The sequence below is a fragment of the Phoenix dactylifera genome, chromosome 9, assembly GCF_009389715.1.
Source record: "Phoenix dactylifera cultivar Barhee BC4 chromosome 9, palm_55x_up_171113_PBpolish2nd_filt_p, whole genome shotgun sequence".
NCBI lineage: Eukaryota > Viridiplantae > Streptophyta > Magnoliopsida > Arecales > Arecaceae > Phoenix > Phoenix dactylifera.
This window is the reverse complement of record NC_052400.1, coordinates 21,002,424-21,027,304: the sequence shown is the minus strand read 5'-3', so window position 1 is coordinate 21,027,304 and position 24,881 is coordinate 21,002,424. Positions and strand designations below refer to the sequence as shown.

Genomic DNA, 24,881 nt, shown 5'->3' with positions numbered 1-24,881 from the left:
AAGGCAATAGATATAAAAAATTTTTCAAAAAGAAAGAAAATAAAGTCACTGTTAGATTAGCTAGCGAGGAGAGACAAAATGGCACTACCATCCTATGAAATGTACCTCATCGTCAAATGATGAATATTGAAAAAAAGGAGGATAGAATGATTAGGTAACCCTAATGTATCGATCGATCGACTTTATGCGCACGAGATCACATTTAGAGCCGGGGCCCTCTTCTATTGCAGATTGAATTGGGAAAATCCAAGTTGCATCAACTGTCAGTGTATGGCATAATGGCTGGTGATGAATGACATTGTTAGATATGTATTCCATGCCATCTCCATCCTACTCGATCACTGGCCATTGGACAACTGGTGATTGGAAATTGAACCCCTCCAGTTCACTTGAAGTGGAGAGGATGAACCCTTTGTATAAAGTACTTCATAATTACACATGAAATGCCTCTTTTTTGTGTTAAATGGCACAACGTAGAGATTGTTAGACTATCAGTCTTGCCATTGTTTTTTTCTAGTCTATTAGTCGTAGGAGATAAGGCTTACCACTCACTGAGATTCCCAATTCTCTTCTTTGATGGAAAACTATTAATAGATTAGGAAGTCTTTCTTTTAAATCAATTTTATTCCCTTTTTTTTAATCTGGGTATGCCCAAAAAACGATTAATAGATTAGGAAGTTATTTGAAATGGTTTAGGATATCTTCTTAGGCTGAGTTCGTGAACGTCTCCACCGATCGGAGATTCCCTGAGGAAGTAGGCGATCCAGACACAACATTTTTCCGGAGCTCTACCGGAACCGAGGAGGAGGCGGCGCTGACCCTAGAAGAAGAAAAATCCGTTCTTGGATCGAAAAGAGCCGTCGGAACCCGAGGTTTTGAAGGGGAGTACGGATTGGCTGGGGTTTTCTGATGCTGGGAAGCGGATTCTTTGAGAAAGATAGCATCTTGCTAAGCGGAGATGGGTCTCGATTGTGGGAGGGAGGAACTCTAGGAAGCCGAGCTCGACGCGAGCAGAGGCCAAGAAACCACGAGTGCTAAAGCCCGCTGGTTTCCGAGAAGATTGAAAGGAAGGTGAAAGGGAACAATGGGAAGCAAACGTAAGCCAGGGTTCGGGAAACTTGCAAAGAAAGTGGAATTAAATCTGCCACGAACTGGAAAGAAAAGTAGTAGCTGAATCAAATTCTGAGAGAAGATCAAAAGCACAGCAAACATCTCAATCTGAACTTATATATAATTAGCTTATTTTTGCTCTACTCGGTTACTGATTATTTAGCTCTAAACATGAATATTGTGATTCGGATAATTATACTTGGAATATCTTTAAGGGGCTTTCTTCTTAATGGTGGCAATGCTAGACTTTAGAAATGGTTTGAGATGGTCTGAGAAGGGTTTCAGGTCAAATGGTGTATGAATTCAAATAAGTGTTGCAAAGACTTGGAGCTTTTACTTTCTTTTTTCTCCATAGCCTAAGTTTACTATATGCCATGGGTTTCCTTACAATATTAGATTAACATGTCCTGTTAACTCCTACATTTTGGGACAACTACCAGCAATTTAGTGGAAACAAATTCTTATTGTTCTAGGGTTAAGGAAAGCTGGTGGTTGCAAGCCATTGATCATTCAACTCCAACAACTCACCACCTTGATCTTTTTATATCTTAGCACTTATATGCTCCTGTTTCTCTATATAGGAGCCTTGCAAGGAATTCAAATGTACAAATATTGTCAAACATTTGGTTACAGTGTAGCAGAGTCAAATTTTGGAGGTCATATTCTTATGGATACATCGACCGGCTTTATGAATTCATGTTTCATTTTTGCATGGTAATAGGAAAAGGTTTGCATCAGAGTATGACTATACCTGAATAGAGTTGATTGTTTGAGTTGCTTGGTAGGTATCCAAAATCTTTCCCAGTTGCTAGCTCTAGTGCTATAACCTTTGTGGTGCCAATACATAAAATGAAACAAATCAGATGAAGAATTGCAGCATTATTGCCAGTTATTCTGCTCCTGCTATTTATTGCATTCTCATCATCAAGAGGGAATGGAAGAGTTGAAAGTATGGAATCGAACTGATTGTAATGGTAACTTTGTTCTTCCTAATAAATAGAAGTAAGGTTTATTTAGCTTTTATAATTTGATTTTTTTTTCTTTGTTTCCCTATAAGGGGTACTGTTAAATGGTCCAACCTCAGCATTAAAGCAAAGAGTGGCATTGCATTCTTAGGATTAAAATTGATCGTATTAAATGGTCGCCATTTTATTTCATTAGCAGGTGAATGGAAATGTTCTGACTTGTCCAAGAAATTGATAGGTCACTTTCTTATTCAGATGTATAACTTTTGGATTAATTTGGCAACATACCAAGGAGTAGGACTAAAGGCTTACAAACAGCTGATGCTGCATGATACCGATATTTTGGAAATTCATATGAAGGACTCACTTGGATGTAATTGGCTGAAGACTCTGTCCTATTAAGAAGAGTAATTGGTGATTTGTTTTGTAGAAAGAAATAATGATGCCATCAATGATACTTGAACTCCTTCTCACAAGCACATTATATTTTTTTAAAAAAGACAAATAACAATCATTGAGACCCTGTTTGCTATCAATTTTTTTTATTTTAAAAATATGATAATAAAAATATGATTTTTTTTATTATCAAGATATCAAGGACTAGACTCGCATGCTGCATGATGCGCCGTTTTTCACTTTGGAAACTCATTAATGAACTCAGAGCTCGTAAGTGATGGAATATTTAGCTCACATTTCAGAATCCTGACCATGTTTTATTTGATTCCAGGATTATTAGATGTTTAAGAAGTTCAAAAGCAATTGATGTTACATAAGCTAGTGTTTTGTTATGGCAAGTATTCAATGAGCCAACGGTTGTGATTGTTGGAATGATCGGCTCTGCATGGAAGCTTACTTTGATGATCACATAGAGAACTGCTTTGAAACCCTCAATACCGAGTACATTATTTCATACTTTCATCTCGTGATTTAAAAACCTACTTTTTTTTTTTTTTTTGCTGAAAAAGAGGAGGGAGGGAGAGGAAACCTCACCTGTGTAGCAGCCTTCACTGGGCCCCCTTCCACAAGAAAATATTCGATGCAGGTAGAAATTTTTGCTCATACCTTTTCCGACTCGTGGGTCACCCTATGTGTGAGTACGTCATCCCAGCGCTACCTCAGTGTCAGGTGGACCAGATAGTGTTTCTATTGAACGTGTCCAGACAGGGATGTCTAGACGGAAAACATACGGTCTCCAACATTTAATCGACGCTCGATCTGGACCACACCAGTGGAAGCAAAGCTCCGTTTCAACTGTGCTACCATCTTGGTGGTAATCCTACTCTTTACCCACTCGTAACTGTTAAAATTCTGAGGTAACCTGCGCTTTGAGAATGGACGGTCGAGGTTCACCATCACTTGCATCACGCGTATCGGTGTTCCGCGGGAAAGAGCAAGGATGGAGGAGCCGATGGGGATACGAAAAATAGCCGGTGACATGCTTGCAACGGAAGACACCCAAAGAGCCCAGAAAAGGAGACCACACGAGAGACACCACTCCCCTCGTGTGCCTGGGGCCCACGAGCTAGAGCGACGGACGCCGCTCCTTCTGAGATTAGGGCCCACGACTAAAGCTCTTTTAGTTCGTGGGTGACTATGTGATTTCAGGCTATATAAACCGGAGAAGCTCTCCTCCCCGAGCCCGGCTCGGGAACGGGGGACTTTTTAAGCGTTCCGCCCAGCTCTCGTCTTTTCTCGTTCTTGCTCCTAAAAATCTCTGAGAGCGAGACGGAGCCCTCTTCGGGGAAATCGTGCTGCTCTCCTTTTCCTCTTCTAGGTTTCCTCATCTCGCCGATGCCTCTCTCGACGATGGCTCCTCCGGCGGCCGTGAATCCGTCGAAGAGACCGCCGGAGACGGCCGATAGCGAAGGATCGGGAGCCGGAGCCAAGAAGCAGAAGGGGGAATGCCGAGAATTCGAGCCAAGAAGGTTTCTTGAAGACGATAAAAAAAAACGTTCTTTTTTCTCGGAAAGAGGCATTAAGCATTCATGGGTTTTCTTGATATAGAAGTTTTGTTCTTTTCTTCAAGAAAAGGCACTGACAGGTTTTTTTGGTCCTTTCTTCGTGATTTCTTGATTTTGCTGGGGTTTCTTCAGCTATCAGGTGGCGGTATATGAAGTGGCATTGCGGAGGAACACGATCGCGGTGCTGGACACGGGGGCGGGGAAGACGATGATCGCTGTCATGCTCATCAAAGAAATCGGGAAGGAGCTTAAGATGAGCGGGGACCGCCGGATCATTATATTTCTTGCACCTACAGTTCATCTCGTCACCCAGGTCCGCGCTTGAAGTCAAAACTCCTTTTTTTTATCTTTCCCTTCTAATTACCCCGTACTGGTTTCTTTTTTTTTTTTTCAACATTTTGTTTTGTAATTCTTCTTTTGGTTTGATTTCTTTTTGTTGTCTATTGGCAGCAATTCGAGGTGATAAAGATCCACACTGATTTTGAAGTGGCTCATTACTTTGGTGCGAAGGGTGTTGATGAGTGGACTGCTGCATGCTGGGAAAAGGAAGTCGCCACTTATCAAGTAACTATTTTTCCACCTCTTTATTGTTGATTGTTTTTAACGGAGGCAAAATATGCATGAATCTGCCAAAGTTTGATGATCATCATTGTTGATTGTTTTTTTCTTTTTCTTTTTAAAATACTATCTTATAATTTTATACTATGATCACTTTGTCGTAAAAGGCTAGATACAATGACGGTGTGTCTACTGCCTGTACATAAATAACTATTCATACTATGATTCAAGTCGTTGTTCTGCTGTCTTTGTGATCATTCTTTATTAACCTGTAGCGTCACCGGCTGTACTCTGGTTGCGCAGGATTTAGCGTAATTTGTAGTGTGGAGCACGTGGCTTTTAGGTTACTTTGGTTGAGTTTATCACTTTGGCCGGATATTTTTTTGGCTCTGTCATACAGTTCAAATGTAAGAGTTATTAGAGTATTACCGGGACGTCATATTTCCGACTTCAAAATAGCTGGTTGATGTTGATGTAGCCAACCTGTGGAGTCAGAGGATCGAGACATTAGAGAAATTGGAAATCTTATTATCTTTAGATTGGTCTTTGCATCCTGTATATTATAATAGTTAACCGATTAGCCATTATATCTTTATAAGTCAATGGTATAGACGAATTCTAACATCCTTAAAATTTCCTTTTCAAATAATTAGAACTCCCAATATCGGGAACCCTTTAGTTAAGCGATTCTCCTGAACCATATTGATACTTGTACATGTATATGTGAATATGCATGCATGCCTTCATATGTCTACAAAAATTCATGAATGATGTGTATGCAGAAATATATGTGTGCATAGATAAGCAATAATTTGTTTGTCAGCACACATGCATCATCATGTATGTATCTGCCCCATTTTTACCTTACCCTGCTTACATTAGATGTGTCCATATCCTAAATTTTAGAGCCCTTGCAAGTGCGAAGAATGTGTTTCCTTGGATGAAGCACAATATAAAATGGATATTTAAAGTAAAGAAAAAAATTATGGTAACATATACAGTAGAGATGTGGTTTATAATGGTTATACAATGCCATATCACTCAATACTACTGTAATGCCCGTAGTAATTCATTTGGGTCATGGCATCACTTCCATATTCTTTAGGGTAATTGCCAAAATTTAAATGTAAAAGATAAAATACTGCTATATCTGATAATTAAATGTCAGTACATTGGTTACAAAAACTTAAATTGCGATTCTTTATTTAACATTAAATTTAAATACAGAAGATTAGTGATCAATGATTCATGTCAATATGGGCTTTATATTGGTTTACAAGACACTATGTTGATCAACAATACAATTTCATTACTATCTAGCAGATGCCTTGTAGCACGTGGTCCGGCCTGAGACACCACTGTTTGTTATCTTAACTGCTGCTGATGCTGAGGCATCTGATGACATGTTTTGATGTTGATCTGTATTGTATATCATGATTTTTTATCTCCGATGGTGTGTTAGTCTTTTTTTGTCAGTCTTTGTTTTTGCTGTTGTCATAACCTACTTTCACGTAATTTCTACTTGTTGACTTCACCAGATTATACACATTAATTTTTTCTATCTTTCAGCAGTCTCTTAGTTTATGACGTGCGTTGTGATGCAAGAAATGGATTACTAGGCATAAAGACATCTTATGCATTGCCATGAATATGCATATGCTTAGATATAATGTATAGTGTTTTATATATGAAGTTTTAATTTTACTACTTGGCAGAAAATATTTTTGCTTCTTATCGTTTTGCAAGCAAGTACTCCATACCTTTCATAATCTCAAGTATAAATCAATGATTCTATTTTTGCCCTTCATTTTATGATTTTTTGAAAATGATTTATAGATATTTATTAGTTTGAGAATTGATTGAAGATGTGCATCTGACTGTGTCATATTTCCTTATGAATTTTTAAGTTCTTTTTCATGGTGAGTCGTAATTGACAGGTTATGGTCATGACACCCCAAATATTGTTAGATGCTTTAAGGAAAGCTTTCCTGACATTGGATATAGTACGTTTATTGATATTTGATGAGTGCCATCATGCCACTGGTAACCATCCTTACGCTAGAATAATGAAGGTATTGCTAAAAAAAAATCCTTGAAGTTATATTGGTATGATTTTTTTTTCTTTGTCTGGCACTAACAGAATTCTTCAATTTTCCTTGATATAGGAATTTTATCATAAAACTGTGCTTAGAATAAGTGTTTTTGGAATGACTGCTTCACCAGTTGCAAGAAAAGGTGAGTAGATTTACTAAGTATTAGTTGCATTTAGATTTCTCTACTTTGTCTTTCGTTTTGGTCTGTCAAAACTTTGACATATTAGATATATATGTTGATTAGTTCTCTTTAAAATGTTGCTGTACTTTTTGCATGCGGCCAATGACATATAGAAGCTGATGTTCGCAAAAGGAGGCATACTTATATTATCAGATAAAATTTAGAATCAGCAATCTGCATTGCCTGCCTACCTGGGGTGTCTTCATTCTTGCATTTCAGGGGAATCAACTCTCAACTAGCTTGCGCTATATTTCTTTCTCTGTTTTTTATTAGAAATTATGTATCTGCATGCAAGTGTATTGTGTAGTTTGATTGCACGTAAATTGTGGTGAGTTTGAATGACTCCTATATGGTTTCTCTATGCAAACATGTGCAAAATGCAAGATATGAAATGCAACTATGGGTTGGAATTGTACCTGGAAGCAGGCATCTTGGAGAATCATGTCTATCGCTACTGTTTCTTTTTGTATCTATTTCCCTTTCCTAGCGTTCTTTCCATTTGGTTGTTTTGCATCTTTTATTGTGTATTGAGTTAAGATTCTGTTATGGATTGCCCTATACAACATCAAATTTAAGAATGGGCCAAAATGATCATATCAACAAGATCTTGACTTCTAAGTTTGAGGTAAACTAAAGTTTTATAGAAAAAGGATGGATACCTGAAGTTGATGCCAAGTAGTCTGAGGGACTGTTATTTCTCATCATTTTATGTACTTATTCATTTATCTTCTTTTTTATATGTATCTAATATCAGGGGTGTCATCAGTTACGGATTGTGAAGATCAGCTTTCTGAACTTGAAAGCATTTTGGATGCTAAGGTGAAAGCATGATTCCTATGCGCTCTTTATTACTATTTTTACTTTTTTAGAGTGAATTTCTCTTTTCTTTATGCTCATGGATTCATATACTTTGCATGTATGGTGTGGGTAGATCATCGTTTTTTATCAATTATTTTTTCTTTTACAGATGTATACTGTTGCAGACAGAAGTGAGATGGAATTTTATGTTCCTGCAGCTAAAGAAGTTAAAAGATACTATAATCCAAATATATTCCTTCATGAGGATCTGAAAAGCGAGTTGGAATTATTGTGGGCTAAGGTTTTTACATCTCTGTTTTCTGCCTTGCATATTTTCTTGTTTCTCATTTTGTAGTCAGAGTTGATCCAATAAACATAATCATTTGACATGATTTTTATGTTCATACAGTATGACGCCTCAGTCACCCAGCTGCAGAACTCACCATTATATCAGCATAGAGATGCCACTGAAAGAATTAAAGCATCAAGACGGCAACTGTCCAATTGGCATGAAAAAATCTGCTTTTGTTTAGATGACCATGGTCTAATCTGTGCCAATGAGGTAATACAATAGCCATATTTGATTGTTATTTATGCATTACAGTAATTTTTATTTTCTGTCCTCCCTTTTTTTTGAGCAATTGGGTGGGAATTTCACCTTCCAATTTTGAACCTGGAAGCTTGCTGCAAAGCATGCTTTGAAGAGAGCAGTGCCAACTTGCAGACCTCAGTCCTAAGGGCATGCTTGGTGCTGCTTAATAAAGTCCTTTAGCAATTCTTAAAGCAGAAAATCTACTTTCTGAAAAACAAGTGTTTAGCAACATCATCTATGAAGTGCTTCTACAAGAAGTAGACATCAAAAAAACACTTTTAGGAGAAGTCAGAAAAACTAGCTTTGGCTTCTTTTGTGATATCGATCCTTGTCTTTCAAATATGGTGAGCCCATCCATAGAAAGTGGTTGTGTCTATGACACTACTGGATTCCAAATATATCAAAGAATACTTTTTTAAGAACTTAAACAAAAGTGATGTCTGAGAATGACTTTTTGAAACCTAGAAGCAACACCAAACATGACCTCAGCCCTGTTGGTTAAACAGTATTTACTGATAGTTCATTTCTTCCCTCGGTTTCCTTTCTCCTATTTTACCATTTCATTTGTAACAGGCTACTAAAATCTGTATGGAAGCTGTTCATCATCCATATTCTGCAGAGGGGTGCGATTTCCCCATGGAGAATGTAGTTCAGTATAGTGCTTTTCTTGAGGAAGTATTGCATGCAGTTGAAAAACGGATGCTAGATGGTATGATGATTTAGTGCTTAACTCTTTATATGATTATTTATATTCTATCAGTATTTGCTATATCTTTTTCGAATTAATATCTGCATATACTTTGGATGCCTGTGATTTTGCTGCATGCTTGTATGCTTTTTGTTGAATATGGATATTATATTCCAGGAAACTGTGATAATGCATGTCATTCACAAAATAGGCAGTAGCTCAATTTTTGTATATAAAATACATAACACTACTTTCTTTACCCACCCCATGGTCCATGATATATTTTATATCTAGCTGCGGTGATAGACAAGTCAATTGAAAGCAAATAGAGATGAGACCATGACAGTATGTTCTGCGATGCCCTTTTCCTGGGAAAAAAAAATATCAGGATCTTCTGTATAGGCTGTATATAGATTTTAATTTATACAAATCTAATGAAGTTGCTGAAATAATTTAAAAAGCAATTTACTCTTCATGGTGCATTGCCAATACTTATGATGCATCTCATATTCTCATTATATCAAATGATGCTGGCCATACTTGTAGACCTTCTTGTCCCTGTACCATCATCATATTGCATGTGTTTAGCTGTTTCCTTTTATTAGGATTTGTTATGTTACCAAGCTCGAATATGTTTACTTGCAGTGGTTGAGTTAGTGTGTAACTACAATATGAGATGATAAACAAAGGTGAAATGTTCTTGATTTTTATAATCATGATCTGTGTTTAGACTGATATTTACATTTGTGACATCATTTTCAGGTTATGAGATGCTACTGAAGACTGAATGTGGATGTTTAGAAGCAATGCACTTGGGTTATATCTCGCCAAAATTGTATGAATTAATGCAAATTTTCAAATCTTTTGGGTAAGCAAGTTGTTCCACTAGTCCATGTATCTGTTTTTCATCAACTTACCCTACACCTCTTTTGTATTCAGCTATTTAATTTGGCTGCAGGGCGTCAAATCATGTACTCTGCCTCATTTTTGTAGATAGAATTATTACTGCTAAAGTTGTAGAGCGGTTGATGAAGAAAATTAGTTATTTGTCACATTTCACAGTTTCGTATTTGACTGGAGGGAGTGCTTCAGTAGATGCACTGACCCCCAAAATGCAAAAGAAGACTCTGCATTCATTTCGTTCTGGAAAGGTATTAGGAGTATATATATATTCTTTATTTGAAGTTTCGAACTATATTTTGAATCCTGAAGGGAGATATTCTATTGTATAGGTAAATTTATTGTTTACTACTGATGTGGCTGAAGAGGGATTACATATACCGGATTGTTCATGTGTGATACGCTTTGACTTGCCAAAAACAGTTCGTAGTTATGTCCAGTCCCATGGACGAGCTCGACAAGCTGGTTCTCTTTATGTCATCATGCTTGAACGGTATGAGGATGCTGCTTATCATCATCATTACTGTTATTCTTTTATTTTTCTTTTTAAGCAAACCTGCTTCTTTTTCCTATACAGTGTTTACATGTATATATCTTAGTATTTTTCTAAATAATTAGTTTAAGCCTCATTTATTTTATTGTACTATTTTTGGCCTTTTGAATTGGTAAACATGCAGATTCTTAGTGCCAAATTTAGTTGTATTTCTGTCTCTTTTGCAACTTGCTGCCTAGTTATCTTTAAAGAGTTTTGATATAAATGAAAAATGTGGATTTACAGCCTAGAAGAAACTCCATAATGGAAATGTACATCTATGCTAACTATGGGTACATGTTAGGCTTGCAACAACAGGGTTGCATTTATGATTCCATGTATAAATGTATTCAACAATTCTGGAACGCAATTCTTAAGATTGGACGACCCTTTCAGATTTTTCACATTCTTGAATAAAGGTGAAAAGCACTAGGATGACTGCCAATGTCTCAAGACCAGGTCTAAGATATTTTTGAAAGTCTTAGGAGTTAGGAGAATAATTGATTGATATTGCTAGCCAATTCCAGTGCCCTCAAACATCGTAAGGGTGATAGCAACACCCTAGACAATTGATTTGCAGAATACAAGCTATGGTACAGATTGCCTTTGAGTTTCTTCTTGATTGATTCTTGCCCTTCTTGCCCCTTTAAAATGAGATTAATACTTGTGCTTTTTCGCTGCTTTAATTGAGTTGCTGTTCTGTTGACAGACTTTGTAAGTCCACCATGGCTGCTAGGTAACTTTTTTAAGGAAACTTTTGAAATATTTACCTTTGTTTGACGTTTTTTTATTGTTTTCATTCTTCGTGCAGAGGTTCTTTTTTTCTTCATAATTTTGCTTTTGTAGATTGCTGCTGAATAAGTTCTGATAAAATGAGATTAATACTTGTGCTTTTTCGCTTCTTTAATTGAGTTGCTGTTCTGTTGACTGACTTTGTAAGTCCACCATGGCTGCTAGGTAACTTTTTTAAGGAAACTTTTGAAATATTTACCTTTGTTTGACGTTTTTTTATTGTTTTCATTCTTCGTGCAGAGGTTCTTTTTTTCTTCATAATTTTGCTTTTGTAGATTGCTGCTGAATAAGTTCTGATAAATATTTACTTGCAGGGGAAACATCCAACAGAGAAATCTATTGTTTGATATCATTAGAAGCAAACACTCTATGCTGGACACTGCTTTAAATAGGGACCCTCATGCCCTTATCTCCAAACTGTCTAGTGATGAGGAGATAGATGCATATTATGTTGAGTCAACTGGTGCAAGAATAACAGCAGACTCCAGTGTCAGTCTTGTCTATAAATATTGTGAAAAGCTCCCTAGAGATAAGTATGATATATCTTTCTTGATAACCATGACAACCATTTTAAGCTTTTCTTTTTCTTTTTTTTTTTGGTCGGGCTAAGCTCTTTTTATGGTGTCATCATTGGTAAAATGGCCTTTTTTCAGGTATTTCACTCCAAAGCCAGTTTTTGAATTCACTTTGTATGGTGGGTCCTATCAGTGCACATTGACTTTACCTCCCAATGCTGCATTTCAGACACTGGTTGGCCCAGTTCATCGAAATTCTCACATGGCAAAGCAGTTGGTATGCATGGATGCTTGTAAAAAACTGCATCAATTGGGAGTACTTAATGATCATCTTCTCCCATTTGCTGAAGAGTGTTTGGAAATTGTATGCGATGAAAACTATGAGGAAAAAGAAACTGCTGCAGGAGCTGGTAAGGGATATTTTATGATGCATTATAATGATAACAAGAAATATTGTTGTCAACCCAGTTGTTTTCATTACCATAAGTTTGGGCAGTCAGTGAGGCACTTATGAGAATTTCTCAATTTATTATATGATCAAGTACAGTTCGGTGCAATATTTAGACTTGATTATGCATTTCCTAGCATTTCTGCATTTAGTAAACTATAAATTATATTGAACATTCTTTTGTTCAATACAAGGTCTTTAATGTGTATATATCTGAATTAATTGGATGAGGTGCGTTACCTTTCTTAGTCTTTGTTATATCATCTTAGGCCATGTATAATCTACAACTTCTTTGCACTTTAAAATGTTGGGTAGAACTGTTTAGAATTAAAATGTGGGACTCACCCATCCTTTTCTCATGAAAACAAGGGAAAAAGAGAGAGAAAGGATTGGTTTGTAGAACAGTTTAGGCATTGGTGACCATCTCCATAAGTAAGGTCTGGACAAACAGTACGTATGCTAATGAAGTTATGTTCTATGCGTGCTGATACCAACCAAGCATTTTAAATCTAGTGTTGAACACAGGAACTGATCCTTTGTCTCAGTTATCGATTCTGTGCTAATCATTTAGGTAGATCTATATTTCGGGAAATACAGTCTAATATTGGTGCTCTGCAGATGAAGGATAATAATGGTAGAAACAATGCTATTATTTTCATATATTGGATGTAACTGGTCAGTGGGATCTAGAGTTTGTGTCCTTTAGTCATGAAAATAATACTTAATCAGTGATCCAATAATATTTTTAAACAACTATAACCAAGAGGTTCATCCTATTTATTATGGTGTAGAAAGCTGACCTTTTTTTTTTTTTGCAATTAATGCTTTAGTTCATGAAGGCACACAGTATGTTTACACTGTTCACCATCATGGAGGTGGGATTTGATGAAGCATCAAATGGTTTAGCCTATATAGTTCTCACCCAAATTATGTCAACTCCATTATGACAATATTAGCATTTTGCTGAGATTGGTTCTACTTTTCCTATATATGTTGATTTCTGTATACATCACTCCCTTATTTGTGGTTTCTTTATATTCTAAAATTAGGTTTACTTGAGTGAAATTATTTGATGACATATAGAAGTATGAACTTTTAAGCTATGTCTGAAACTTGAAAGGAAGTATTTTAAGTGAAAGTTTCCATTGGTTCATGATGATTTCAAAAATCTGTGTAATAATTGGGTCTTTTATAGAATTGTAAAAATATATTATCATATTGTGCCAATTATATATTCTATTTATTTATGCAATATCTTGTAAACTTATATTTATATTCTTGTTTTATGAGTTGGTGTTCATTGGTTGTCAAATTTTTAGTTTAACCACAGATCTGGTTGTCCTTTTCATGTGTTAACTGATGAAGAGTATTTTAATTTGAGAAAGATTGTAAGACAAACAACGTAATGTCAGAAGTAGATCAAAAAGAAAAGAATAGATCAGTATCCTGAATGGCCAGTGTAGGAAATAGTGGGGACTTCATGTGGCTGTAACCCATCTTCCACATTGAACTCGTGGAGAAGCAAAAGTTAGTCTTTGTGAGTTCTTCTAATAATTCCTTTTATTATATGCTTACCTTCTTAATGTGATTTAGGTCACTTGTTAAAGTAAGATATCTTGATGCACTGCTAAAAAGAAATCACTTGTCCGGTGGAACGTTAAGCTAGCCGTCCAAGGGCATCTTTGAATCCTCAGTAACTTGGCTTAATCATATGCTTGGCATTCATCTAATAACATTATTAGGATCTTCCTGGACTTCTTCACAAATTATGAGCAGAACTTTGCAATATATAGTCTTCAAAGAAAAAGAAAGATTGGCATTCATTTCACAATATTTAGAAAAAAATTTGGAAATTAGATAGGATAAATTACAGGTAATGCAATATCAGCCAGTCACTTTTTATACTTTCTCTAAAATACTTGAAGTGTACCAACCAGCAACAGTTTGTACAATATAAGGCTTGTTCAAGCATTTTAATGCTTTTCATTATCTATGACTTGCTGTAAAAGTTCAAAATAGTAATCCTCCTTCCTGATTTTGTCTGAAGGAACAACAAAAAGGAAAGAGCTACATGGGACAACCACTGTCTGTGCTTTGTCCGGAACCTGGGCACATGAAAAAGCTGGTGTAACTTTGCAGGGATATAAGTTGAACTTTACATGTGATAAAGTTGGCCAGAGTTACTGTGACTTTGTTCTGCTTGTTGATGCAAGACTGGATGAAGATATTGCTTCTACAGAAATAGATCTTTACTTGGTTGATAAGATTGTCAAAGCCTCTGTTTCTCCATGTGGGCTTATTCAGTTGGATATGGAACAGGTTTCTCTATTTCTAAACTTATTTGATTCATTTCATTTTTATGATTTGTTTTCCTCTATGCTTTCGTGTTACTTGACCTAATCACTTCTTCCTCTTTCATACCAGGTGGAAGAAGCAAAACTGTTCCAAGAGATTTTCTTCAATGGATTATTTGGCAGGTTATTTTCAGGATCTAGGTCATCTAGGAAACCAAGGGAATTCTTACTAAAGGAAGACGACATATCATTATGGAGCACTCAGAACATGTATTTGCTTTTACCATTGGAAGCTTCGTGTAATCAAGATCATGAAGTTATATGTATCAATTGGAAGGGAATCAGTGCAAGTGCTTCAATTGTAAGGTTTATGAGAGATATTTATATGCCTGTGGCTGCAAATGGTCCATTTGGCAGTTTTTGCTCTGGTTCGTCTGAGACTGAATGGTGTGAATCAGATATGATTCAATTGGCTAATAAGACCGCAAACCTTCAGAGCTTTAAAAATATGGTAGTGATTGCAATCCATACAGGAAAGATATATTCTGTTCTTGACGTGGTAATTGGTTCATGTGCTGGCAGTCCATTTGATGGGAATAGTGAAAAATCACCACCAGAATTTCGTACATATTCAGAATATTTTAATAAGAAGTAGGTTACTTGACCATTTGACATTTTGTCATGTATTATACCGTGCCTGATGATTGCCTTTATGCATTTCAAGTGAACTAATTATATTGACCATACAGGTATGGTATTATGCTTCGACATCCAGGACAGCCATTATTGTTGCTAAAGCACAGCCACAATCCACACAACCTGCTATCTTCAAAGTCTAAGCATGAAGGTTAGTTATTTTATTTTCAGCAAGATTAGCTGAACCTGTATCGGGACCCGTTCCCGTCGGCTACCGGTTCGATACAATACTAATTCACGGTTCACCCTGGTTCAATAGACCATGATTTAATCTTTTTAAATAGGTGGGGACCATCCGGTTCGGGGTGGTTCGAAGCGGTTTAGGACCGTTCTGGGAGGGTTTTGAAATTTAGGGCCAAACCGATCCGGTTCCCCACCGGTTTGGTTCGGTACGGGGTGAACAGGGCGGTTCGGCCTGGTTCGGCATAACTCAATCTTCAGAAATATCCCATCCTTGGTTAACAACTTAACATATTTTTGCATATGTGAAAAAAATCTGATCTTTGCTTAAATAATTTTGACACATTGTTACTTTTTAAAGACATTGATTGTATCGACAAAGAGGTCAAGTAAAACTACTGGAATGAGTAGCTGGATATTTATATATTTCCTCTTTCAAGCTGGGATAATGGCATAGAGATTCTGATAAGTTTGAAAGTGGAGAGCCTCAAACCTTTTGTGCTCTAACTTTGATTTCAAACGCTATGGCATCTTTTTCCTTTCCATGTGCAACATCCATAATTTCACACCTGCAACTACACATATGGAGTCTAATATTTTTCTTGGGAAAAATATATATATCTCATTCTATTTTGTTTACAGTCTTATACAACAATGTAAGGCATCTTCACTATATTGCCCCTCCATTTTTCTTACGCATCTTTGCACATACTGTTTTATAGAGCTTGTATTCCAGCCTTATTGTGGTGTTTTGCTCATTTGGATGGTTCCCACCTTAATGAAAATAAAATTCATTCTAACACTTGCTCATGTTTCATGGCATGTCTTCAACTCATCACCTGAGTCCATCATGAAGCTTCATAGACCTCTTCTCAGCGATCCAAACTATTTCTATGTTGGGATGAGATATTTCCCATTAGAGTTACGATTAACCTGTTTGTGCTCTAATTGTGATCTCTTTATCAATTGGATGTGAAGCACATTCTTTTCACTATTACATATTAAGTATGCATCCAAGCCCATCTCGGTCCAATACACTTCTTGAACAGTGCTTGCTGGCTTTGAGCTACTAAGTGGCTCAAACAGGTCCTTTTGTCTCATACGAGCATTGCTGTTGCACATCTGTCATGATTTCCTTGCTGAGAATCTCATCATGATGCTTTCTTTAGACTCTGTCCAACATATTGCTAGTCATGATGCTTTCTTTATTGGTGGCATGATGGTTTCTAGTCATGATGCTTCAAACCATCCATTTTCTTCCATCAAAAGCATCATTTGAATCATTTGGTTAAGGAAGTTGCTTTTTCTATCTTGATGGTGTTTATTTCCCCTAGGGTACACATTATCACAACAATGACTGCACCTTTCATTTGATTAGTCATGCCTTTTAACTGAAGAACTCACCATTGACATGCTGATAAAGTTTGTTCTGAAACTTCACTGTACTAATGAGAAGACTGTCAGAAGACCACTTATCTTTCAAGCTATAGTAGCTGCTCTCATTTTGTTGGGAACCTCTAAAGTTTACATAGAGCATCTGATCATTTATTGAGCTTGTCTTGCACACTTGTATTTCTTCATTTTCTTGTCCCTCCAGTATTTCATCTAGGCTGATTGCATTCTGTTCCCACTTCCCAGCAGTTGGGTAAGCACCTATGGCTTCTTCTTCCTTGGTGATTACACCTTGAGCAAGCAATATATATATATATATATATATATTGTCAATGCATATCTCCAATTCTAGCATTAAGGTTTAATATCGTATAATTGCCCACCAATGATTTTTCTGTTCTCAATGCCATCTCCCAAAGTTGTCACCATGTTTATTATCCATTTGCACTTTAACGTGATGAATTATATTTAGATTGTTAGCAGTCAGGCTCTTCTGAGCAAATAAGAACCTCAATTGCTTTATCTGTTGCCCTTGTTATTACACCATGTCGATGCACTATTCTTTAAGCAACTTACTAGCTTCATTAAAGATTTAATATAGCAACCTTTAAGTTTCTATTAGAATAACTTTTGGTCACATATCCACCGTGAGACTGATGGCGTGGCTGTTTAAATTGCATTGTGGATTGCTATAGTGGTGTTACATTAGTGGATTTCTGGGTTTAAACATTTTGTTAGTCTTGTATGAAATTCTCATGTTAAAATGAGGCTGGTACAAAGTGGAACCAATATTAATTCTTCCAATGTATGGTATCTACTTATTTGCTTGATCCTTTTTTTTTGTTTTAATTATGAGTTGATGCTAGCTGCAGCCACATGTTGTCTCTTAAAATTTGTGGACTATAACCACATGTTGTCTCTTACAAGTAGTGAACTGTATCTACATTAGTGGGTATCTACGTTAGTGGCAAAGCAGAATTCACATTGCTATATGACATCCCTTCTTGTACCAGCTAATCATAATAACTTTGTTGCAGGTAATGTGGCATCAAAAAAATCAGACAAGCCACAAAATCATGTTCACATGCCTCCAGAGCTTTTAATTCACATTGACGTACCAATAGATGTCTTAAAATCATTCTACTTGCTGCCTTCCTTGATGCACCGAGTGGAATCCTTGATGTTAGCCAGCCAACTAAGGAAGGAAATTGCTTTCTATCCCAGCAATACCTGTATATCAAATTTCCTGGTATGTTGTTTTTTCAGTTGGGATAATGCTGTGCTTGAATACTATTATATAGTGCTGTCAAGTCGGCATAATGAAAATTTTGTTTTCTCAGATATTGGAAGCAATTTCGACAGTAAGATGTTGTGAGGACTTCTCCATGGAGCGTCTAGAACTATTAGGAGACTCTGTATTAAAGTATGCAGTAAGCTGCTATCTCTTTATGAAATTTCCTAAGAAGCACGAGGGGCAATTATCTTCCTGCAGATCCCAATTAATCTGTAATGCCATGCTTCATAGACTTGGAACTAAACACAATATACAGGTAATTTATCATTTCCAAGTATTTGGATATGTTTCAGAGAAAATGAGCTAGAAGATCGTGCAGATTTGAGAATACATGCACTTGCAGCATAAAAAATTGTATTTCTGTTTCAAGATTTTTGCTCTAGACAAGGAAGAAAAATGAAAGGAAAGACAAGGAAGTGCTGATTTTATAATTGATGAAGCATGTGAGAATATCCGGGTTAAATTGACTAAATTGCTTCTCTCAAGTATAATTTTAGTGCATTATTTATCCATGGATAAATATTTCAGGGAGGACTGGTCCTCTAGACTTACAATACCCATAAATCCAATCCAATAGTGTGTGCGAGTATGCCTTGTGCGTGACTGATTCTGAGATAAAAATTAGTGGTGTATCATGCTTCAATATGGATGCAATGGCCCACCTTAATGGGTTTTGTTGTTTCAATTTAGCTTCAAGAGTCACTTGACCTGAAACTTACATTTGATTGAGTGTTTTTAGTGAGACGAGGTCACATCTAATATAGTATCTGGCACCCATACTAGATATGCAGTCTCCGCATCTTCCATGTAATTAAACCACTCTGAGAAACATGCAATAATTTTGGCCATTTATTTGGACTTGTCCAATTGACAATTGCAAAACTATTTTTTGACTTACCATGAGTATATCTTCTTTCGGAGTGCTCAAGGTGCTATATAGTATCGCTGACAACATGAGATAAGGATCTTCGGTGTATGCATAACCAATATAGAAAACATAATATTGATTACAGATGTGTTATCTGGTTGAACTGTAGTCCAGAAAGTCAAATATTTAGTTACTACAGGATATCCTCATGGTTGATCAGGTAGCCATTTCTTTTCTGAAAAATGATCATTGATATAACACTAATAATACTCACAAGCTTCGTTTTGAGACTTGCATGAATACATTAGCATCAAGAATTCCAGTCTTAACTAAAGTACTAGGTCTATATTAATTACAGCAAATTGATCATGCTCTAGTTTTGCTAATTTATGCCAAAAAACATAGTACACCAGCCTAGTCTCATAGTATAAAATTTACCCTTGTGTCTATCCTTACAAATAGATTTTTCACAGGGTTACATACGTGATGCTGCATTTGATCCCCGTCGTTGGGTTGCCCCTGGACAGCTTACTTTACACCCTGCCCTCTGTAAATGCGGAGTGGAAAATTCTGAAGTGCCGAAGAAAATTATTCATGAGACTGAAGATAAATATGTTGTGATCGGCAAGGCTTGTGATAAAGGACACAGATGGATCTGTTCTAAAACAATATCTGATTGTGCTGAGGCTCTAATAGGAGCATACTATGTAGGTGGTGGACTTGGTGCTGCACTTGCAGTACTGAAATGGCTAGGAATTGATGCTGAACTTGAGCCGGAATTGGTTGAGGATGTCATGAGGACTGCGTCAATGTATAACTATCATCCCAGAATTGATGAGATTGAAACACTGGAATCAAAACTTGGCTACAGATTTAGTGTTAGAGGTCTTTTACTTGAGGCTATTACACATGCATCTCAGCAAGAATTAGGAGCTTGCTACTGCTACCAGGTACTGAAATTGCAAATCTGATTTTTTTTTTTTAAGTCAATGATACGTTTTTCATTTATCTTGTTTTTCCTATCATAAGGCATCAGTTATGACATTTTTTTTTGCTCCAGCGGCTTGAATTTTTGGGTGACTCAGTATTGGACCTTCTCATTACATGGCATCTCTTTAAATGCCATAAAGATATTGATCCAGGGGAGTTAACCGACCTGCGATCAGCTTCAGTAAATAATGATAATTTTGCTCAAGTAGCAATCAGGCATAAGCTTCAGCAGTATCTCCAACATGGTTCTGGATTGCTTTTAGAGCAAATAACAGAATATGTTAAAAGACTTGAGAATTCCCCTGAGGATAAGTATTTGGTTTCATCAACTAGTTCCTCAAAAGGGCCAAAGGTAAGTTAATGAGATAGCATGACATGCTTTTGTGGATGAAATTATGTTGCTCCATGCATTTATATTTGTTGAGTTTATCTTTTTTATGGGACTAAGAAAGTAAAATACATTCATCATAATTCTATTATGAGTTGATTTGTCGCTAAAGTTTGCATTGGTCATGTGCTATTAAATTATTTGAAGGTCTACTCTCTTTTTAGTATCATCAATTCTTTTCTGCTGCAGGTTCTTGGAGATATTATAGAAAGTATTGCTGGAGCAATACTAATTGATACAAAACTCAATCTAAATAAAGTATGGGAGATTTTTGAACCACTGCTTTCGCCTATTGTTACACCTGATAACCTGGAGTTGCCTCCCTTACGAGAACTAACTGAGCTTTGCAGCCATTATGGCTACTTTTTGAACACAAAATGTGAAACTAAGGGAGACACAGTAGTTGCAATGCTCGAGGTGCAGCTCAAGGATGTTTTGGTTGTACGAAGGGGATGTGAAAGGAATAAAAAAGCTGCCAAAGGACAAGCAGCTGCCCTGTTACTGAAGGACCTTGGGGTTTGTTAATCTACCTTTCCTAAGCTTGCTTGCTTCTCCAAGTTTCTTTACTTGGCTACCCCCATCTTGGTCCATCTTTCTTTGTTATGCCATAAGCAGTTCAAATTAAATCACGAAGACCTCTAATATTTTTCTCATTGATAAAACTTCAATATATGATCTTGGATGAAATCTTTATGCCTTCCAGTAATATTTTGGGTTACTTAAATCTGCATTTTTATTTTCATGATAGGAAAGAGGCTTTCACATTATCGCTATGCCTCCAAAAGGAAGCAACCTGGAGAAAATTCTGTAGATAAAATAAAATCTGTTGATGATTCCTGCCATCTAATCATGGATATGGGCATACCCACACCACCAAGGGAAAATGAGTTGATTGAATCCGAGAACATCCGTGATTCAGAGCCAGGTATGTCCAATTCTAATATCGCCTTTAAGAAAAGAACTATTTGAGTTGTTCTTATTGAATGAAAAAGTTTATTGTTCATTAGCTATGATCAGACGATAGTTTGCTATATTATATAATATCTAGAAATGGAACGAGCTCCTATACTCCGGAAGGATACAGAAGAGCTTTACTTTTGCTTGGTGCAGAATGTCAATTATGAAAAGTCACATTCACTGCAAGCAATAGTATGAGAGGGTAGAAGAGCTTTACTTTTTGTTCATTCTCTATCGTGTCTACAAATTTTTTCAAACTGCTCCATGCCTCATATTTTCTTCATAAACTAACCGTTTTTCCTGTGGCAGCTTTTTCATTCCTTTCACATCCCCTTCGTATGAACAAAACATCCTCGAGCTGTACCTCGAGCATTGCAACTACTGTGCCTCCCTTAGTTTCACATTTTGTGTTTAAAAAGTAGCCATGATGGCTACAATAGGAAAAAAAGAATGGATGATACTAAACAGAGAGTAGACCATCAAATAATTTAATAGCATATGACCAATGCAAACTTTAGAGTGACGAATCAATTCATAGCAGAATTATGATAAATGCTTTTACTTTCTTAGTCCTATATAAATGTATAAATTTAACAAATATTAATGCATGGAGCAACATAATTTTATCCAGAAAAGTGTCGTGCTTTCTCGTTAACCTACCTTTGGCCCTTTCAAGGAACCAATTAATGAGACCAAATACTTATGCTTAGAGGAATTCTTAAGTCTTTTAACATATTTAGTTATTTGGTATAAAAGCAATGAAGAATGTCAATTATTAAGAGTCACATTCACTACAGGAAACAGTATGACATGGTATAAACTATGAAAAACTATTTGCTCTTAATTCTCTATCTTGTTTACAGTTATTTTCAATTGCTACATTCTTCATATACAAGTCATAAAAGACTCTTCTCATTACCAATTTTGTCATAACGTGCATAGATCATTATTACCAATAGATTAGATAATTCCCTCTTTTTATCTTTTGTTATCATATATAAACATGCTGAAGGGTTAATAACTCAATAGATCCAAACAAGAATTTCATATTATTTTAAAATTCAGTTAATTTTTAAGCTCTACATTTCCATCGCACCTCATTTCATATAATTTTTCGAGATGAATCAGTGGAAATATATCTCACATTTCATTTATGTGATGAAACAAGAACACTTTGTTTCATTTAATAATGGACCAAAAATTAATAATATAAGTTCTAGATATCTTGGGATATAATGAAATGAAAAAGAAATAAGAATTTTGTTAAATGATTGTTGGGGTTGGCTATAAGTACCTACAAAGTGGTTTTATTAAGACAACCATGTGTCATCAAGATGGAGCCAGTCTTCTGGATCCTATTTTGCCATTAGTTCCTACCTGGACAAATGCATCTGAAGTGGAAATTTCACCCAAGCTTTCTCTTTTTGGAAACACGTCCTTGTTATCTCAAATAAATCATAAACATATATGCACTCATATTTTGATTTCATCATCTTAGATTTTCCACTTAGCTGTCTTAACATTGTGATCACTAATGCACTCATGTTTTGTTCATATATGATCCTCCATGCAGTAAAAGATTGTCTTGCAACATACTTCATGGAAGCTGATTACCATTCTGATATTACCTGATAATCTCATGGGGCAGATTTCCACTACCTTATTTTGACCCTCTTAGAAACATCCTTTCCGGTCTCCTCATCTTTCTATGGTAGATCAGAGATACTAAAATGGCTACTCTGAATAATCTTTCTATAAATTGCATTTCTTGTGCTCTTGATTATCCTGACAGATTTTAGATATATATTCTTTTGTACATCCTTATGACTGTAGTTGCCCGAGAGTAGAGTCAGAAGAGTGACATGTTCATTTTGTCACACGCAGTTAATTTTCTGTTAAGGAAAAGAATTGAATAATATCAAAACCATTCAAGTTGGCCATATGGAGTTGCCTGTTCCATTGAGGGCTGTTTGGTTGTCTGTGAGTTCTTCTAAAGCGGATAATCATAAAACATGATTATCTGATAAAACAGGTTTTATGAAAACGGGAAGATCTGTTTTTCATAAAACTCATTTTTAGGTTTTTGAGTAGTCAGTTTTATCAAAATGGGCTTTATGGAAAAGAACCAAACAAAGACTTCTGTAAAACTCATCATTTTAAGTCTTTTGTAATCATGTTTTAATAAATCTGTCAGCTAAATATTCCTTGAAGGTATAAACAATAAGATGGTCTACATTTTTGACCTGAAATTTTTTTTATGCTTTCTATGAAAATGTTAGGTTTGAAAAAAATAAAAAAAAATCATTTTAACACATACATCTAATTTCTTTGCTTCTAAGGTCCATGGTAGCCTTTATGACAGGATTTGAGTACACAATTCCTTGTGCGATAGTTACACATACTAGCAATTTTGAACATATATCAATCACTATTGGTGCTTATTGTTTCAGTTGTATATTTCTTAGCAATTGATTTAATTAACTGGTTTACTTTTGCAGTGCTTTTGACAGTAAAAATGCAGAAAGGAGGGCCTCGAACTGCGCTGTATGAGCTTTGCAAAAGGTCGCAGTGGCCGATGCCTAGCTTTGAGTCAACAGAACAGAAACCAAGGTTAGTTTAATTTGGTATTTTACAATTCTGGAAGCAAAATTGATCTAGGGGAGTCATAAAGTCTAAACTACACATTTTATAGAAATAATTAAAGCATACACCATGGAATATACGCTATATGATCTAAAGTTACTGTCTATTGGATGTTTGCCACCTATTTAGTTCCCCTTTCAAATAATTCATTGTGTTCGACGCATTCTATTAGATGACGTCATTTGCTGCAACCAACCAACCTATATATTCTCGATCTGTCTAGAAAATTGCAAGTCTTGAGAATTTAATTCCAAATGACAATAGAACCAGAAATTAGGTTTGCTATCTTGCACCATGCACTGCAGCTGCTGTGCTTGATGCCCTTTTCTATACTCTCGGGAGGATGTTGATGCAGCTGATTTAGTACCTATTCGGAAAGACAAAACACTTGAAATTTTAGCTATATTAAAGATTTGGTTGCTAATTGACTTTCTTTTGCGGGTAATTTTACTCTGGAGAGTTGAGATTGGTTTACCGTTCCCATTCAGCAGGATTCACTAGCAAAATCTTTTGATTGGATCTAGTACTGGTTGGACCCTCATAGTAAACGACTAAGGCTCCATAGGCAAGTGAATTTTACTAAAGTTGGTGCCTTCTCCTTTTTAATTAATCTTATTCTTGCAACAGCAACAAGGGTGCATTGGACCGCAATGGTGAAGGAAGAAGTGGGTTCCACAGCTTTATATCGAGCGTTACACTGCATGTACCCAATTCATCAGTCATCACAGTCACTGGAGATCAACGAGCTGATAAGAAGAGTTTCACAAGACTCCGCAGCCCTATCCTTGCTCTATGAGCTTGAGAAACGGGGCAGGTGTTGCATTCAGGAGGTGTAACATTTGTGCTATAAATTATGACTAGAGGTGTAATTTCCTTTTTCATTCATCCCTCTGCTGAATCTGTGGTATCTGCTGGACCAGGCCTGTCTGATAGGAGCTTCCAGCTATAGTTCCAATTCAATCTATAAATCATATAGTTATTGTGTTTATTACTACTTGGTCTTTATCTTCTTCATTAGCTTCTCTCAAGAAGATGGCTTCTTCAGG

The 24,881-nt window shown here is 36.2% G+C and overlaps 1 protein-coding gene across 1 annotated transcript; it reads left to right on the top strand.

Moving 5' to 3' along the window:
- The first annotated feature begins 3,705 nt into the window (after window positions 1-3,705).
- Window positions 3,706-24,823, top strand: LOC103709597 (endoribonuclease Dicer homolog 3a-like). Its single transcript, XM_008795035.4, has 25 exons — window positions 3,706-4,000; window positions 4,169-4,349; window positions 4,487-4,600; window positions 6,532-6,666; window positions 6,760-6,829; window positions 7,623-7,687; window positions 7,836-7,967; window positions 8,076-8,228; window positions 8,832-8,967; window positions 9,709-9,814; window positions 9,905-10,097; window positions 10,179-10,339; window positions 11,485-11,703; window positions 11,824-12,095; window positions 14,181-14,452; window positions 14,558-15,078; window positions 15,177-15,274; window positions 17,733-17,944; window positions 18,036-18,245; window positions 19,331-19,807; window positions 19,918-20,199; window positions 20,425-20,751; window positions 20,984-21,160; window positions 23,691-23,802; window positions 24,463-24,823. The coding sequence occupies exons 1-23, from the start codon at window positions 3,867-3,869 to the stop codon at window positions 21,044-21,046; spliced, it is 4,533 nt and encodes a 1,510-aa protein (XP_008793257.2). The 5' UTR covers window positions 3,706-3,866; the 3' UTR covers window positions 21,047-21,160; window positions 23,691-23,802; window positions 24,463-24,823.
- Window positions 24,824-24,881: the final 58 nt, after the last annotated feature.